Source organism: Sinocyclocheilus rhinocerous, unplaced genomic scaffold, assembly GCF_001515625.1.
Source record: "Sinocyclocheilus rhinocerous isolate Xijiao unplaced genomic scaffold, SAMN03320098_v1.1 scaffold1222, whole genome shotgun sequence".
Lineage (NCBI taxonomy): Eukaryota > Metazoa > Chordata > Actinopteri > Cypriniformes > Cyprinidae > Sinocyclocheilus > Sinocyclocheilus rhinocerous.
The window spans coordinates 894324-906946 of record NW_015640234.1 but is presented as its reverse complement, the minus strand read 5'-3'; the positions used below and the strand labels follow the sequence as shown (position 1 = coordinate 906946).

The following is a 12623-nucleotide window of genomic DNA, read 5'->3' as shown; positions in this document are numbered from 1 at the left end:
GAACAGATATGCAATGACTTTCTCTCAGAGATGAAAGGACAGATAGGCTAATGAGGGCAATTTCTTGCCATAAATGATTCATGCTGCACCGTTCTGAGAACATGTGAGGATAGAAGTAGAAGTAGGTGGTTCGGGGTCTCTCTGGACTTTTTGAGTTATTCTGGGAGATAATTAGTGCCTGTATTGTGCCTGCACTGTCACGACTCAGCGCTGCTCAGCAACGGGTGCGGCGGCGGTACCTGCGGCGAACAGCACGGCCGTGTCCCCTCCCTTATCCAATAGAGGGAAAATATCCACACTCACACACACACACACACACACACACACACTTCCGGACACGACTGTGCCAATCCAACCCTCTGTCCTGAGTTTTATCATGCAGCATGCGCAGATCTATCACCATTCACAACGCTAAAGGACTAAACAGCGCGACGCTCGCAAAACTTTATTCAACTTTATTGCCGGGAGAGATTTGTTCGCCGTTCTCACAGGAGGATTTCACACTCTCTGCCCGGTTTGAATGACAAAGGCGATCCTGTGGGAAAATCACGCGCCTTCACAACATGGATAAAGGAACGGGACTCCGTCCTGTGATTTGGATTTTTGCTCTTGGTAAGTTGACTAGTTCTTGATCAAGTAACGCCTGTTCTCATTATTCTAAGGTCACATGGAGGCTTATAAAATGCGTGTGAAAAGTATATAGGCCTATTTGTATTTGATTAGTTTAGACAACAAGAAAAACTATAGATATACATTGCGTCTTTATTATAAACTCTTTATATGGTTGTTTATTGTATTATTTTATGACACAAATCAGCTTGTATTTCAGCTCGACCTCAAATTCAGTCAAATTCTTATGTCAAACGAGAGGTGTTTACAACATATTGGTCTGTTAATGAGATTGAGGTTTTTTTTCTTTTTTCTTTTTCTTTTAAAATGTATTGTCTTTCCCCTCCCCGCTGTAAATCCCGAAACCCAACCTTCAGAGCTAAGTTATTGTAACTTATGTGTGTGATGTACTACAGTGTGAATGCTCCAGGTTGTCTAATATTGCCTACATGCCGACCGCCGGAGTTTAGCTTCTAATTTAGGGCTGTGAAGTGATCCAGTGCTAGTTCGGGTGTAAAATATGTTTACTGCAAGCAGATAGCGCAAACTTGTTTTTCAAGAATCATGTGTTGTACCTATGTTAGTGGTTCTTGGGTGGTTTTGCTTTAGGACTCAGGGCGTCAAGTGCCAAAATAGTTTACCATACAAAAGTGACAAAAATGGCCTTAACACCAAACAGTTAAATTTATTAATATAAGGCTACTTATGAACTGTATATGTCCAACAGTATGCAAAATTATTAATATGACAGACACAGTAGAAAACTTACCAATTTCATTTAAAAGTGTCTTTTGAATTTCAGTTTTCATGCTCTCAACAGTTAATAATTTACCAAAATGTATTTTTTTTTTTTTTATCAAAATTTTTGGTTTACATTGAGAAACAAACTACATATGGTCCCTTTGAAACCTAAATATATACATGCTTGATTTTTGAGGATGAGGGAATGCCATAGCATGTCCGTGTCTGCATTTGTCTAAAACCTTCTGTAGAGTTTGATTGGATGCATGACTTTTGACGTCAACAACAAAAGAGACGAGAAGCATTTTCTTCCTTTTAAAAGATAATTAAAACCTATTTCCCTGGCATGTTCCCATTCATTATCATTCATATAATCAGCTCTTACCTGCTCTCACTTACCAACTTTCATTGTGTCATGTTTTAATACTGCAGATATTGACCTCAATTGCATGACCCTAACACAGCAAACATTTTACCTATGTTTGTCTTCTGTTCCTTGAATGAATTCTTCCACCTTATGAGAACAGCCATTCCCTCATGAAGAGGCAAGTTGTTACATGTCACCTTCTCTCAGTTTTGGTTTCTGTCCCTCTGCTCTTCTCTTCAGCTTCTTTCCCCCAATGTAATGTTCCAGCTCATTATTTGGCTTGTTCTGTGTTAGTGAATTTTCTCTCTTCAGCTGCCATGCTGATATAATTTGTCTCAGAGCACTTAATTCCCAACCCAATAAAATGTTAATATTCACTTTTAGATGAGATGGTGTGTTTTCCTTCCGGTGCTTTGAACTCATCCATGACCTAATATGGTTATTTACAATTAACATTTCCATAAATAGACACATATTTCTTTAAAGTCATCTTTGTGCTAGTGTACTTCTAAAAAAACTTTTAACATAACCACATTTAGTGTTTACAGCCTTTCTTCAGGGAAAAAAGGCACAAAATATTGATGACTCATCCTGACTGATACTGATATTTGACTTACTACATAACAGTATTTCTTCCCAGTAGTCCATTAATGTGTCTTACAGAACTCAAGCTCCTGTATTTAATTAGTACATACAGTGTACCTGAGAAATCTTCTCTTCTTCTCTCAGTGTTGGTCTGTGAGGGCCGTGTGGTGAAGGTTCCGGTCGGTCCTCTGGTACATGTAGAGGGGCAAGCTGTCTCCATTCGCTGTGATGTGTCTGACTACGAGGGACCCCGAGATCAGGATTTTGAGTGGTCTTTGATCCTTGCCGGTGATAAATCGCTCTCGCTTGTCTCTACCTTTGACGATAATTTTGTGGACCCTTCAGTGAGGGACCGGGTTAACAGTGGTGACATCAGTTATAATAAGCTGGGAGATGCTGCTGTTGAACTCAAATTCAAGAAGGTCAGAGCAACCGACAGTGGCCTGTATCGCTGCAGTACCCCGAGCACTGATTCGTTCATCAGCGGGAACTACCAGGCCGATGTGGTGCTCAAAGGTGAGTCAAGCCTGCTATAAGACTTTGTTTACTTCACTCCTAGAAAAAAAATATTGTCACTGTACGATATTACTACCTTAAAGGTACATATTACTACTTTAAGGTACTAATATGTCCCTTTGAGGGCACTGCCCCAGTGATAAGCTGTTGGACCCCTAAAGGTACAAATATTATATATGAATATTACATTCATTTAGTTTAATATTTTTATTTTGTAAAATAATAATGAGAATTTAAATTTTTTCACTTTTTTTTTTTTTTTTTTGACAGTGTTGATTAAAATTGGTCATACTGCCAGTTCCAACACTGGGCAAATATTGTGTATCACAAGGGTTTGTTCAGACTCTGTGTTTTAAATGATTATAAATTCATGCATATTATTGGTTATAATTAAGTTGAGTTATATATGTTGCCATTGTATCAGCTCCTGCACTTTAGAAATCTGTGTTGGCGCTTGCAAACCTTTATTGGTTGACTACAGGCCCGGTGCTAAGCACCCTCAAATGAAATCAATAGCATCCTCAGTTAATGCTGTAATAATGGCATTTCATTGCAGATTTGGCAAACTATCCAGTGCTTTATGGTTTGCGCTCTGGAGATCAGTTTCTATTTCAAAGTCTTTTGCAGCATTGAGCAATGTAGCCAATCACAAACATATCTGTTGGTTTCTTGAACCCAACAGCCAATCAGAGGCCTTTAAGTTAGAATCCACTCACCGCTCAAATCGCCGCATTTTTTGTTCAGGTGTTGTGTTCAGCACAAATCATCTCATTATAACAAAAGTGTAGATGCGAGAGAGAGAGAGAGAGAGCACCCTCACTAATTTAAGCACCCTCAGTGATTTGATTCTGGAGCCGGGCCTGGTTGACTAATTGGAGCAACAAAACCCCAGTCCCAAAGAAATTATAACTTATACAAATAAAAATACATCAGCAGAGGCCTGTTCTAACTGCCTAATACAAACAAAACTAAACTGAGTTGATCAAAATAAAAAGCAGGCTACTCCTACACTCCAACTTCTTTACCCTGTAAAGCCTGACATGTTAAATCATTAAAAAAAAACACAAAGTCTCAGTCTTTTATGGCTCTTATAGTAGGAGAATATGGAGCTCATACTCATGGAGGAAGACACAACTCCTCAATTTTATTTAGAGGCCCAAACTGAGCAAAAGTGTCAAATTTGATGCAGTTGCTGATATTTATACGACCAAAAATAAGATGAAATTCTGATTGTAATCAGCTTGTAATTTAAATCAATAAGATCTTTATAACAGTATGGCAGAATACTTGCATAAAATGCATATTTCAGTTGTCACTTTATATTCACCAATAAAATGTCTTAAGATGATATTTAAATGCTAAGTTTTATGATCAAAGCTCTTTTTATTTTTTTTGTGGGGGGCAAAACATATGATGCATTGCAATACAGTGATGGTTGAGAGATGAACAAAAAAAAATTCTCAAAAGCTTAATGTATCATATTTGATACTCACATTTTAACATGATTTTTCTAAAAAATATATATATTTATGGTTAATCAGGTAAATATAAGTTGCTTCAATCCAGTAAAGGTTATCTTGAAATATTACTAAATATAGAACTTATTCTTACGTTTACATCATAAAAATCAGTAAAGATTTCACAGCAAAATGTGAACCACGACCTGAAGAGGGATGTTTTTACAATTATACTAAAAGGCCTTTTACCTGCTAAAAAGTATAAACTATCAACCAGATGACAGATGGCATGTAAAATATTGTGTACAATAGTTCTTTCAGTAAAGTTTTGATCACGTTGATTTATTTGGAGTCCTTAGAAAATGTGTATCAGATATGTTACAGTAGACTTTATAAAGCGAAACAAGGTTGCACTGAAGGTTTAAATGGAACATGATGCACTCCACGGCTTGAAGACAAAAATACAAAGACTTATTCTTTGTTCTGTCGACTAGAGTAAAAGCCTGCGGCGCTTAACGGATGAGCTCTGAAGCTTTTTTTTAAGACATCATTCTGATATTATCACTTCACTCCACTTTTGGAGATGGACAAAATGAACTCTTCCACACCAACAAAGAAAAATAATAGCACAAGCAGAGCACTGAACAACACAGGGGACATATAATGAGATGAATAGATCAAAATCTTTAATGAATCATTACATCTGACTATTTAAGATTATATCTGACTGATCCAGCTTTATATAGATTTTCTGGGTCAGTAAATGAGATAATGTCCATATCTTGGTGAACATTTCCTTTCATTTGTAGATTTGTTTTCCCTGTGAGAATTGTATGTTGTCAGGCTTTATAGAGGACCATTAAGGAAGCAGTCACCATTAGGAATTTCCCTAAAACTTTAGCCAAAAGAGAGCCTTCTTCGCTATGACACTGAGAGACACGGAGTGTGGGAAAAGGCAAGGGTCAAATGCAAACTGGCTCTTTTAGCTGATGCTGTGATGTACTAGTAACCACACGGTTAACCATAGCAAAACCTCTTTTCCTGTAACAAACATGCGAGCATAAGTTTTGAGGACATGAGAACGATGATAGCCCAAGAGTTTGATGAGAGAAACGTTCTGGAGATAAATGTTCTGTTAGTGGTTCATGTGATGAGTTTAGGAACTTCAGCATCAGAGTTAAAAAGTCTCTTCATTTCTATAGCACTCCCTTGTTGACAAAACCTGGAAACTAAGTGTCATTTATGTATTTGCATGTTCAATTGAAAAAGCTGCAGGATCTGTAAAATGCAAAATGCTCTGTCTACAGTTCTGCATTCACATATGAAAGGAACCATAAATTATATTTGTAAGCAGTGTTCAGGTACATACTACTGTTCAAAAGTTTGGGGTCAGTAAGATTTCCTGATGTTTTTGAAATAAATCTCTTATTCTCACCAAGGCTGCATTTATTTGGTCAGAAATACTTGTGAAATATTGTGAAATATTATTATAATTTAAAATAGCTGAATTTATTTTTTGAATGCATTTATTCATGTGATGTCAAAGCTGAATTTTCAGCATCATTACTCCAGTGTTCAGTGTCAGAAATCATTCTAATATGATTATTTGCTGCTCAAGAAACATTTATTATATGTATCCAAACCTAAAAACTGTTGTGTTGCGTAATATTTTTGTCAAAAACATTATGCATTTTTTTTCAGGATTATTTTATCAATAGAAAGTTCAAAATAACAGTACTTAATTGAAATAGAAATATTTAGAAACATTACAAAATGTCTTTTTATCAATTTAATGCGTCTAAATAAAATAATTAATTTCTTTTAAAAAAAACTAACTTACCCCAAACTTCAGTTTAATATAAGATGCATACAGTATAATGCCTTCATCATATCCTATTAATGTTGGATTTGTATTGACTCCAGCTCTCTTTTTTTAAAGGTTAAGTGTGTAATTTTTGTAGCACTAGTGGCAACAAATGAAATTATCTTTTATTTTTTTAGTTATTCTATGTTATTTTATTTATTTTTATTTTGAGCGGTCGGACGGTTGTCGAATATAACAATATGATCTAAACCAAGACTGTGAGAAATCACACACATTTGAAATCTTTCAGCCCCTCTCCTGCCTGCTTTAAAGTGTCATTTGTTATGTCTAGTGATCGGGGACAGTCTGAAGGTGGCTCCAGCCATTCCCAAGTCAGCGGTGTCTGAGGGAGAATCAGTGGAACTCCAATGCAACACAACACGGGGCTTTGCGGAGCACACCTTCCTCTCCGTTACCTGGTCCATCAGGAAAGGGAGCAGCCCATTGGAGGAAATCTTGACATTTGGGCCGGATAATAAGATCAAAGTAGGACGCAACTACACTCAGCGTTACACAGATGGTGGACTTCAGTTGGACCTTCGTGGAGGTGGTTTTTATGGATTGGTCCTGCAAAGAGCAAAGCCGTCAGACCAAGGGGAGTATGTGTGTATGGCCCAAGAGTGGGTGAGGCAGGGTGAAGAAGGAAGAAACTGGCGTAAGATTCTTGAGAAGTCTGAGGAAATGGGAGAGGTTGTTGTTACACCCACAGGTGAGTCACATCTCATTCTCTCCTCAATTCCTTATTATGCAAGTAGATTGTGACTACAATTATGGTTCTTGATTCACAAAACATAGGGACACTGATTTCTCCATTACCAGCAACATGATTATGAGGTTGTACTTTAAAAAATAGCTGGTATTATGTTGAGCTGCTGAGTGGTAGCCTTCTGTTATAATGTGCAGTACTATTATGAGATATGATTATTCTACATTTTTGATGACTTGAGACTGTGAAGAAGATGTGATGGCATTTCCAGTAAGATAACATAGATGTCCCCTTTTAGTTAGTGGCCTTGCCTCTTTTCTCCATCCATTTTTTAATAAATATCATAAGCTCCTGCAAAAAAAAGCAAAGCAAAAATCTTAATAGTTTGAGAGTCTAGGAATACTCAATTACATTATTCGCAACATTTCATGGGAGTAGGCAAACACCGCTGAACACTTTTACCACAATTTCCATTCCAATGGCAATAGCAACTGTCATTGCTTGATTTTCCTTCTGGATTATGGGTAATGTAGTTCGCCAGCAGAAATGATGGTGTTATACAGTTAAAAAAAAAAGAAAGAAAAGCAACCAATTGGAAAGCATTTTTTAATTTTTCTCAACTTTAGCAGTTGCAGTTGTGCCAACTAATTTTTGAAAGTTTTAAGTTAAATTATCCTTCCTCAACAAGTATATTAAGACATTAAGTTAAATAGAGGGTTGAATAAACTATAATCTACCTTAAAGAAGTTTACACAACTGCATGGCTCTGAAGTTTACTAAACTCAAAATTGTTTAGCGGTAGTTAAGTAAATTTAGATAATTGAACAAACCTAACCAAAAGAAACACTAATCACACTTAAAAAAACACTAAATAGATGTTTTAGACTTTAATTCTAAAGCAAGTTATAATTCCCCATGTTTTGACCAAGCAAAACATTAAATTGATGTGTGGTGTGCCAATGGCCATGCTTAGTAACAATATGAGGTTCAAGCTTAGCCTTTATAGCTTTTACATTTCATTAATCCATTCCATATTAAATATAAAAACATTAATCCTCAAATCAAGTAAAGACTGTAATAGCCATAGTGGCAGTTATAAACAAGGTGATTTGTTCTGACTCAAAAGGTTTTGCAGAACTAAGAGTCAGTGATCAAACTGAGCATGCTCAATAGACTCAGTTCTACCTTCAACATCAAACTTGACATTATACGCTCATACATTACTTAAAACTTGATATTGTTTCCTTTTATTTGGTAATCTCGCCTGCAGTGTAGACAAAGAGAGTTTGTCTGACTGATAAAACCTCACTCATTATCAGCTTGGTACATTTAAATGATTTTATTTCTCATTAAAACCATTCTTTTCACTCTGGTATGTGTATTTTGACAAGATGCGCGTTAAATATCGCATGCGATTTATCGTGCAGCCCTAGTATTTTGTAAGCAATATGCATTAGAAAGTCAGTAAACGTACTTTAGGTTTGCCATCTGAGCCTGAGATGAGCACGGTTGTCTGGGTTACAGAAACCATTTATTTAACTCTTTTTAATTTATGCTGGGATTTGTAAGATAAATTATTGCCTGTAGACACCAGACAGGAGACAATGCTGCTTTCTAAGTCCCTGTTATTATGAAGCATTACGAACAATGATAGCAGACTCTAAGGGATTTTTAGACTGCAGCTGTGACCTTTTTATAGTATTTTATTAAAAGCACTCCTGCCTGTCCAAGTTCTTTCATGTGGCTCTCACTTCAGTAAATGTGTTCATTTTATCTCAGCTTGACTTGAAGTTGTAAAGAGGCCCTGAGGGATTACAAGTATTGGCAATGACTGATTCTATTCAAAGTCGGAATGTCTAAGGATGCTCAATGTATATCTACAAAAGGACAAAAAGTACCATAAAAGTATCATTAAATACGCAGTCCATAATCCAGACTTGTGCCATTCTGAGTCTTCTGAGTTCATACTATATACGATAAATGTGATCGTTTTGGTCTGTATCCGTCATTCTTCTCTGATTTATTTCACCCCGTCCTCCCATTTGTTGTCAAGATAACATGTGGATGGCCACATTCCTTCTGGTGTGCAGATCACACCATCTTAGATTTTGCTAGATATAGTTTACTGACAACACAACATGCATGGAAAATTGAGAGATACGTTTGCATGACAGTTGCTGGTATAGGTATTCACTTGTTTTGGTTTCTATCTCATACTCACAAGACCAGAAATTCCCTCAGGGAACAGAAAGTCCCAAACACTTTCAGACATGCAAACATACTTTCTCTCACAGAGTACTCTACCCTGCCCTTCCTTACTTCACCTTTAAACTATGTAAAAAATACTAGATGCCTGCTGTCAAAAGTACCCCTGGACAAAGTTTTAACAGCGGTGTGTTTGTGGGTAATTGAGTCAGTTTCGTTTGCCGTTGGGTCTGATGTTATCTCTGACCCTCTTACCGGCCTCCAGACTGCAATGTGTGAGGGATGTTTGAAGTTTACCAAGCAAACAGAGTCACTGGCTGCCCTATCTGAGTGCACTACATTTCACCCTTCATAAATGGAAAGCAGATCTTGGTGACAGAGTGTTTTAGTAAGTTATAATACGAAAACAAGTTTAATGACTTTATTTAAAGGGGTCATATGATGTTGCTAAAAAGAACATTATTTTGTGTATTTGGTGTAATGAAATGTGTTTATGCGGTTTAAGGTTCAAAAAACACATTATTTTCCACATACTGTACATTATATACTGTCTTTTTACGCGTTGCATTGCATCGCGCTGCGTAAACATAAAACCATGTCTGCATTTGTGATCGGAGAAAGACAAACAACAAGCGCTACTCTACACTGCTCAAAACTCACCTTTGAATCATCAGTGGCAAATTATTTAAATATGAAAACATACTTACAGTCTGTGAGTCAGAACAGCCGGCATTGTAGTTTACTCTACCAGGATCAGGAAACAGTCCTCCATAAAATGCGCTGCACACTAGGGCTGGGCGATATGGGCAAAAATTAATATCTCGGTATTTTTTGGCCAATTTGCGATATACGGTATTTATCTCGGTATTTTCGTTTTTGTATTTAGATTTTAAAAAATCAGTATTTAATATATGTATATTTCACTTAACACCCAATGTTTTCCAACAAAACAATACATATTAAAGGCTATTAAAACAAATAAAGTGAATGTAACCATGTAAGCCTTTATATTATGTGCAAAAAAGGGTTAAAATCACATTTCATTCTAACATTATAACATTGCAATCTAAAAACTAAAATAAGGCTTTTAAAGCGAAAGTTAAATTCAATAAACTAAAAATGAAAATAAATGAGGACAAAAGCACAGAGTTGTGTTAGACTATTTTGATTACCCCATTATAGTCACGTTATAGTACAGTTGCCTTAACTTGTATTGTAATGAAGTGTTTGGAGAGGATTATGGTGGGGAGGCTTAAGGAAGAGGTCAGGGACCATCTTGATCCTTATCAGTTCGCTTATCAAATCAACAGGGGCACTGATGATGCAATCCTTACCGTGGTGCATCATGTTTTAAAACATTTGGAGGATCCAAAGGCTTATGCCAGGTTGCTTTTTCTCGATCTGAGCTCTGCTTTTAATACCGTGAAGCCACACCTTATGCTCTCCAAACTAAATAGTATGGCTGTTAATCCATATAGCATTAAATGGTTCCATGCATTTCTTACGAATAGGACTCAACAAGTTAAAATCAAGCAGACTTTCTCCGAATGTCGGCCCATTAGTATTGGTGTTCCCCAGGGGTGTGTTTGTTCACCACTCTTATTTACATTGTACACAAATGAATATAGGAGTCACCATCCGGGTAATATTATCGTTAAATTTTCAGATGATACTGCCATTCTTGGTCGTTTGTACAAGGATGAGGACCTTCAGTGTTACACTACAGAGATTGCTGACTCTGTGTTATTGAGTAAATAACATAGTCTTGTAATTAATGTTAGTAAAACAGAGGAAATTATATTTGATTATAAATCAGTAGGCAATCACTCACCTATCATGATTAACAACAAGCCTGTTAGACAGGTTGCATCATACAAATATTTAGGTTTGCTTATGGATAATAAACTTTCATGGGAGGTGCATGTGGATAATCTGTGTAGAAGGGTGCAACAAAAAATGTACTTTTTGAGGAGGCTTAGATTATTTGGGGTGGCTCAGAGGGTCAAGTTGTTGTTTTATCATGCCTGTATTGAATCCATCTTACTGTATGGTATAGCAGCCTGGTTTGGTAATTTGAAAGTTACTCTTAGATCTCAGCTGAACCGTTTGGTGTGTACTGCTATGAAAGTGGTTGGTCTGAGGGTTTATCCCAATTTTCAGTCTGTTTTTAATAAGGTTATTCTTAAACAGGCAATGAAAATGACTCGGGACCCTTCTCATGTGCTTCAGCAAGAATTTGAATTACTTCCATCTGGTCGACGTTTTCGTATTCCGATGTCTAGATATAACCGTTATAAAAACTCTTTTGTTCCTTTGGCTACAAGGCTGTTAAACTCTGATTCAGGGGACACAACTGTGTGATTGTTATTATTGATGTTGGTACTTTGTTGTGCAGTTTTACCTGTATTGCCCAAAACAAATTTCCCTCTTGAGGGACAAATAAAGTAAAGATTGAAGATTGATTGAACATTTTATAAATGAGGCCCCAGGAGTCCTGAAGAATCACTACTTTAAAAATGATTTAAACTCCTATAATAGGCAGGATGATATCTAGTCAACCTCAAATTTGTCCTGGCCATCTGGTTAGGCTTCGTTTCGTGATAATGATCGGCTGACTCTGCATGATCCTTTACAAAAATGTTGTATGACATATATGTATGTATGGCATGTTAGCTCGTCATAGTACACTCTTATACATAATGGTTCTTTATTGACATCCACAAAGAACTTAACATCCATGGAACCTTTACATTCTTTATAGAGGAAAAGGTTCTTTAGATTACAAAAAAAAAGTATTTTTTAAGAATATTTGGGGAACCAAAAATGGTTCTTCTGTGGCATCGCTGGAAAAATCTCCCTCTTGTAACCTTTATTTGTATGATGTTCAATTATTCATCCATATGATCTTCTTGATCTTCTTGACATCCTCTTATACCTGAAAGAAAGACAAAACTGATTTATATGCTGTGCAGTCTGTGGCATTCTGAGTGTTGATTCAGGGTTTGTACAGATACTGTAAAATGACTTTCAAGGACTTTTCACTGCTTTTTGGTTTTCAGGGACTACAATCAGTATGGAATCTTGTTTCCACTATAAACAAAAAAGAAAAAAAGAAATAAAAAGGTAATATTGACTTTTTCTCACAATTTTGACTTTTTTCTCTCGCAATTGCCAGTTTTTATCATGCAATTCTGACTTTATAACTCACAATTTTTTTCTCAGAAACTCACAATTGTCAGTTGTTATATAACGTCGAAATTGCAAGAAAAAAGTCAAAAACTCACAATTCTGATGTTTTTCTCACAATTGCATGTTTTTATTATGCTGACTTTATCACAATTTTGACATTATAACTCGCAATTCTGACTTTATATCACGTAATTTTGACTTTATATCATGCAATTTTGACTTTATAACACAATTCTGACCTCATATCACGCAATTTTGATTTTATATCATGCATTTCTTTATAACTCACAATTGTGAGTTTATATCTCGCAATTCTGACAATTGCAATTACCTTTTTTATTTTTTATTTCATGATATTACATTTGTGTTTAATTGGAAAAAAAA

The 12623-nt window shown here is 36.2% G+C and overlaps 1 protein-coding gene across 1 annotated transcript in view; it reads left to right on the top strand.

Annotated features, from left to right (window-relative positions):
• Positions 1-217: 217 nt before the first annotated feature.
• The window catches only part of ptgfrna (prostaglandin F2 receptor inhibitor a), a 36608-nt gene continuing 24202 nt past the window's right edge, over positions 218-12623 (top strand). Inside the window, exons 1-3 of the mRNA XM_016568603.1 lie at positions 218-612; positions 2447-2818; positions 6432-6848. Of these exons, the coding sequence (XP_016424089.1) occupies positions 564-612; positions 2447-2818; positions 6432-6848 (838 nt within the window). The 5' untranslated portion in view covers positions 218-563. The remainder of the gene's footprint in view (positions 613-2446; positions 2819-6431; positions 6849-12623) is intronic.